Below are 5,000 nucleotides of genomic sequence, written 5' to 3'. Positions count from 1 at the left end.
AATATCAAGGACTTAATCATTATTGGTATTCATTTATTATTATTATTATTATTATTATTATTATTATTATTATTAGTATTATCATTTTGATGTTGTTGTATATTGGTATATGATGTAATGAATCTTCAGGCAGAACCAATTTTGACTGACTGAAATGTAACATTTTATTTGCTGTGAAGTTATCAAGAGGAAATTCTGAGCATTGTAACTCACATATTGATTTACTCTTTGACACAGAACCTTAGTGTGCTGGAAAACCATCACTGGCGATGTGCTATGGGCTGTCTCTGGGAGTCAGGTTTGCTCGATGACTGGGATCCGGATGATGTTGCAACATTGCAGGATATGATCAGGTCCCTTATCCTTGCAACAGACATCACTCGCCAGCAAGAGTTCCTGTCGCGGTTTCGGGTAAAATCTGTTTGTCATTTTAATGCTGTTTTTTTGTAAAAGTATTATTAGTCCTGTTTGCTATTATTGCTGATATCGTCTCATTATTATGCTCATGATCATTATTATTTTTATTGTTACTGTCATTATTATTATTATAATTATTTTTATTATTATTATTTTTTTTTTTTTTTTTTTTTTTACTGCTGTTACTATTATTATTACTGAAACTATTACTGGTACTGCTACTATTGTTATTAATATTGTTATTATTATAACTATTTATATCATGCATATTGAAGCTTTCACTTATAAATGTCAGTTGAAATACCTGTAAAGTATATTGAGCTTATGAGTATTAGTTTGAATCTTGTACTCAAGTATCTTTGGTAAATGCTAATGAATAGAACTTTCTGCATATTCCTATATCTGTCAATCTGTCAATCAATCAGTCAGTCAGTATGTATCATATAATACAAAATGATTTGATACAATATAATATTAAAGCAGTATAATGTAAATAGGATTATAGATAGACAGATATATAGCTATTTTTGTATTTACATGTTCATATATTTATTTGTATGTATATATTTACATATCTCTTGATAGATTAATAGATAGATAGGTAAATATATTTTGATATAGATATGAATAGTTACAACATAAAATACACATAATCCTTCATTACACAGCGGTACTTAGATGCCAGTAGCCTAGACATGAAGAATGCCGACCACCGCCACTTTTCACTGCAAATTGCCCTCAAGTGTGCAGACATCTGCAACCCTTGCCGGCCCTGGGATGTATCCCAAAAGTGGTCACACAAGGTTGGTATATTTCAACTGTTATAATCGTCATCATTATCGTGTTGTATTTTCTTTGCCTTATCTCTTCTCAGTTATACTAGATTTTATATTACCAGTAGTAGTAGTAATTGATATATTAACACTTTTTTTTTTTGGGTGGGGTGTGTGATAAATTTGTCACTCTTCTATTGCTCCTTTTACAGATTTGCGATGAGTTCTACAGACAGGGAGATTATGAGCGACAGCTCAATCTGCCAGTCACTCCTCTGTGTGACCGGTCTGTGATGTCAGTTGCCAAAATTCAGACAGGTATGTTTTTTTTGGTGTTTTTTTTGCACAGAGCATGGTACTGGTCTTGTTATTTATTTATTTATTTATTTATTTATTTATTTATTTATTTTTAGGTAATTGTTCTTCCTCATGTAGATATTTTGCAGTAATACATTAATTGTTCTTCTAGACTCAGAAGTGGAAGGTAATCTTCCAGAGATTTGAGATGATAATTATGTCATGCAAATAGGATTATTTAAACTAAGTCAGGAGCTTTGGATTTTCTTATATTAACAATTTTTTTTTTTTTTTCAGGATTCATCAAGTATGTGGTGTCCCCGTTGTTTGACGCTTGGGATCGATGGTTGAGTACAGGGCTCTCTGCCTCAATGGTCAGCAACATGAATGAGAATCTAGGGCACTGGGAGGAGCAGCTGGCACAGGAAGTAGCGGAGGAGACTGTAACCGAGACGTCCATAGCACCTTCTGAGTCTCCTCAGCTTCCAATTGAAGATGAGGAAGAGCTTGAAGGGGAGGGAGGCACCACTCCCAGTAGCAGTGCCGACAGCCACCAGTCTGTGTTGGGATCCCTGGAAAACGTATCCAGATCCCTTCACCTTGGTCGGAGGCACTCGGTACCACTCAATGTACCACGTCTGGTACCTCGTACGGTTATCCGGCGAGAGAGCCTGCCTGAAGCGGATGGCCAGCCCCTGGTTGTGGAGACAGTGGTTATGGGAGGTATGTCAATGACATCCCTCACATCCCATACAACTGACAATAATACCACGCTAACCTCGGATTCCCTTCTACCAGACCCCTCGATCACAACCATGGGGGGTGTGGGCACAAGTCATCCTCGCCATTCCTTGAGGCTGGCACGCCGAATGTCACTGCCTCCTGTGTGGTCACATAGTGTGGGGAGACATGGGCCTCCTCTACAGCCTCTGTCCCCCACACCAAGCGAGGACTCAACAACTCAACAGAATCCTGATGAGGATAGTTCATCTAAGAGAACAGACGACAGCCTAAGAACACAAACAACTGGACAATGTAGTGGTGGTGATCAAAGTGGAGGAGGAGAAGGCGGAGGAGGAAGTGGTAATGTTGAGAGTAAAGATTCGAAAGGAAGTCATAGTAATAGTGATTCTCATGATTTACCAGATCGGTCATTTGAGTCAACAACTCGTAATGCTTCCGCTTCGGGTCGGGAATATAGTGTTCACAATAGAAAGAATATTCAGAGTTCTCAAGGTGCTACATTCCTTCATTCTGACTGCTCAGACAATGTTCACTTCCGGAGTCGTGGTGGTAAGGTGCTAGTGCGAAGAGCCTCGCTAGACAGTACAAGTGTTAGCAGCAAAAGGGAGTTTTTGGATCGCCTGACATATGAGAGCAGCAAGTTTGCTCGTGTTGACCACTCCGACCTGGAAAAAGATAAGGAGAACCAGGTTCCGAGAGACGTTTCTGCACATAGAGAGAGAGCGGTGCCATTGTGGAAGACTCGTGCTTGGAGGAGCCTTAATTATGAGGACGAAAATGCCTGTGATCCCAGAGAGAAAATGTTAAAGCCAGGCATATACAAGCTCAATCAAACTCAGGTATAGAGAAGTTGTGTGATTGATGACAGGCTGAATTACAGCATGATTTTTTCCTCTTGCGTTTTACAGATCTCTTGCATTAGTAATCTGCCATAATCTGCTGGCACATTAAAGGAGGCAAATTCCAAGATATTGTCAAAAGAAAAAAAGAAAAGAAATTCAGTTATTTTGCTTTTATTTTTATATATATTTATATCAATCATCAATTTGTGTCTACATTTTACATACGATATAAAATTGTTTAGGTGATTTAGATAAATACACATTAGAGAAGCCTGGATTCTAAACATCCATAGAATTAGAATTTATATATCAATTTTAACAGTTCATTGCAAATTGCTTATCTGCATTAAAGATTTGTTTATATACTTTACAGTAATTTCTGATGAGTAGCTAGTGATTTAGTTGCATAACTTACTGAAAGTGGTCATGAGAAGTGGAATATGAATTGTATATGTTAATGAGTAATGAATATCTGTAAGGTCACTGTATTAGTTGTCAACATCTATCACCAGCTGGAAAAAAATTGACAATAATTGCCACATACAGATTATTGCCAAGTAAGAGAAAAGCAGATGTCAAGTTTGATTACTGCATGGCCACTATCACTAAGGGATTTCTTCTTTTTTTCTTTCTTTTTTGTCATTTAAGTCACTAAGGGGAAGTAATGATTGCTGTAATTATTACTCATTAGCATATTGTTTGACGATTGTAAGGTATTGCTCGAGTTTAGTAATTTGCATTTTTGTTTTGTTTGTTAGAATTATATATACAATTAGTAAACAGTATTACTAAAGGGCCTTCATATGTTATTTCCTTTGACTTTTTCTTTTTATTTATCCTATGAGTTTTGAGGGTTTTTTTTTTATATAATTTGCAGATTTGTAGTTTAGATCCCATGAAGAGAGAATGACAATGGGTTATATATTCCTTTGTTACATACATTTTAACAGGAGAGGGAGATATGTGCAATGTTGGCTCTGTAAAATGTACTTTTATTTACTGCATAAAGCTTTCAGGTATATGTACAGCTTGTCAAATAGGTAATTGTGTGGTATTCAGTTAATTTTGTTCTGAAAGCAATATCTACAGTAGTATCTCTACATCCACATATATTATCTTATAACACAGACACTTTGCTTATTTTCTGCTAATATTTCTTGGAATGATAATGGAATGATAATGGTATACGAAGTTCAAAATAAGTTCTTAGGCGTTCCACCAAATTTGGCATTTGGCTCCTTGCTTTACCCTGAGACTGCCTACCCTTCCGACCCCATGACATACAGTGCCATACGAGACGTTCCTGTAATGCCCTAGTCCTGCCCACACAGGGATGCATGTTTGCCCATGGTCGTCGTGGATCAGCCCCGCTTCTCCAGCCAGAGGAACTGATGGGGGGGCTGAGAGGGGGAGCAGAAAGGCCTGACCAGTGGTACCTGTCAAGACGGAGGGGATCAGCACCCTCGCAGCAGCTCCATCCAGGTAGAAAAAAAAGCCAGAAGCGTTTTCTATAGCTTAGTCTGGATTTTTTTTTTCTTTTGGCTTCTTATTAGAGTCAGTTGTGCTTATAAATAACTTGAAACCTTGACCCAAGAGGGTATACAGTGAGTGCTTATATGAAGAACATACAGTTTAAAAGAGCAATGATAGTGCTTTAGGTTATACTTTGTCATAGTTTAGGGTTTTAGGTGATGTTATCTTAATTCATGGCTGGTATTAAGGTTGTTTGCAGTGTTGGAGAATCAAAGCAGTAATAGTACATGCTCCATGGCTCAGTGGGCTAAGGCACCTGAGTTTAGGAATCCATTACTTAAAAGGCTCTTTACATCAGAAGGTAGAAAAAGTTTCCTATGTCATTGTGATTCATTTATTCTTGGCATGGGATAAAATGTAAGTCAAACAGAATATTCCGTAGGAATCAGGGAAA

General features: G+C 37.4%; 1 protein-coding gene across 5 annotated transcripts in view; it reads left to right on the top strand.

Moving 5' to 3' along the window:
- Nucleotides 1–5,000, top strand: part of LOC125047879 — a 93,000-nt gene that overhangs the window by 74,148 nt on the left and 13,852 nt on the right. For all 5 annotated transcript variants that reach the window (XM_047646423.1, XM_047646421.1, XM_047646420.1 and 2 more), the window contains exons 7-11: nt 238–411; nt 1,086–1,220; nt 1,403–1,508; nt 1,785–3,070; nt 4,405–4,555. In XM_047646423.1, coding sequence (XP_047502379.1) covers nt 238–411; nt 1,086–1,220; nt 1,403–1,508; nt 1,785–3,070; nt 4,405–4,555 — 1,852 coding nt within the window. The remainder of the gene's footprint in view (nt 1–237; nt 412–1,085; nt 1,221–1,402; nt 1,509–1,784; nt 3,071–4,404; nt 4,556–5,000) is intronic.

This window comes from Penaeus chinensis, chromosome 42 (genome assembly GCF_019202785.1).
Source record: "Penaeus chinensis breed Huanghai No. 1 chromosome 42, ASM1920278v2, whole genome shotgun sequence".
NCBI classification, from domain to species: Eukaryota; Metazoa; Arthropoda; class Malacostraca; order Decapoda; family Penaeidae; genus Penaeus; species Penaeus chinensis.
Note: the sequence above shows the minus strand (reverse complement) of the source record. Positions and strands in the feature narration are given on the sequence as shown.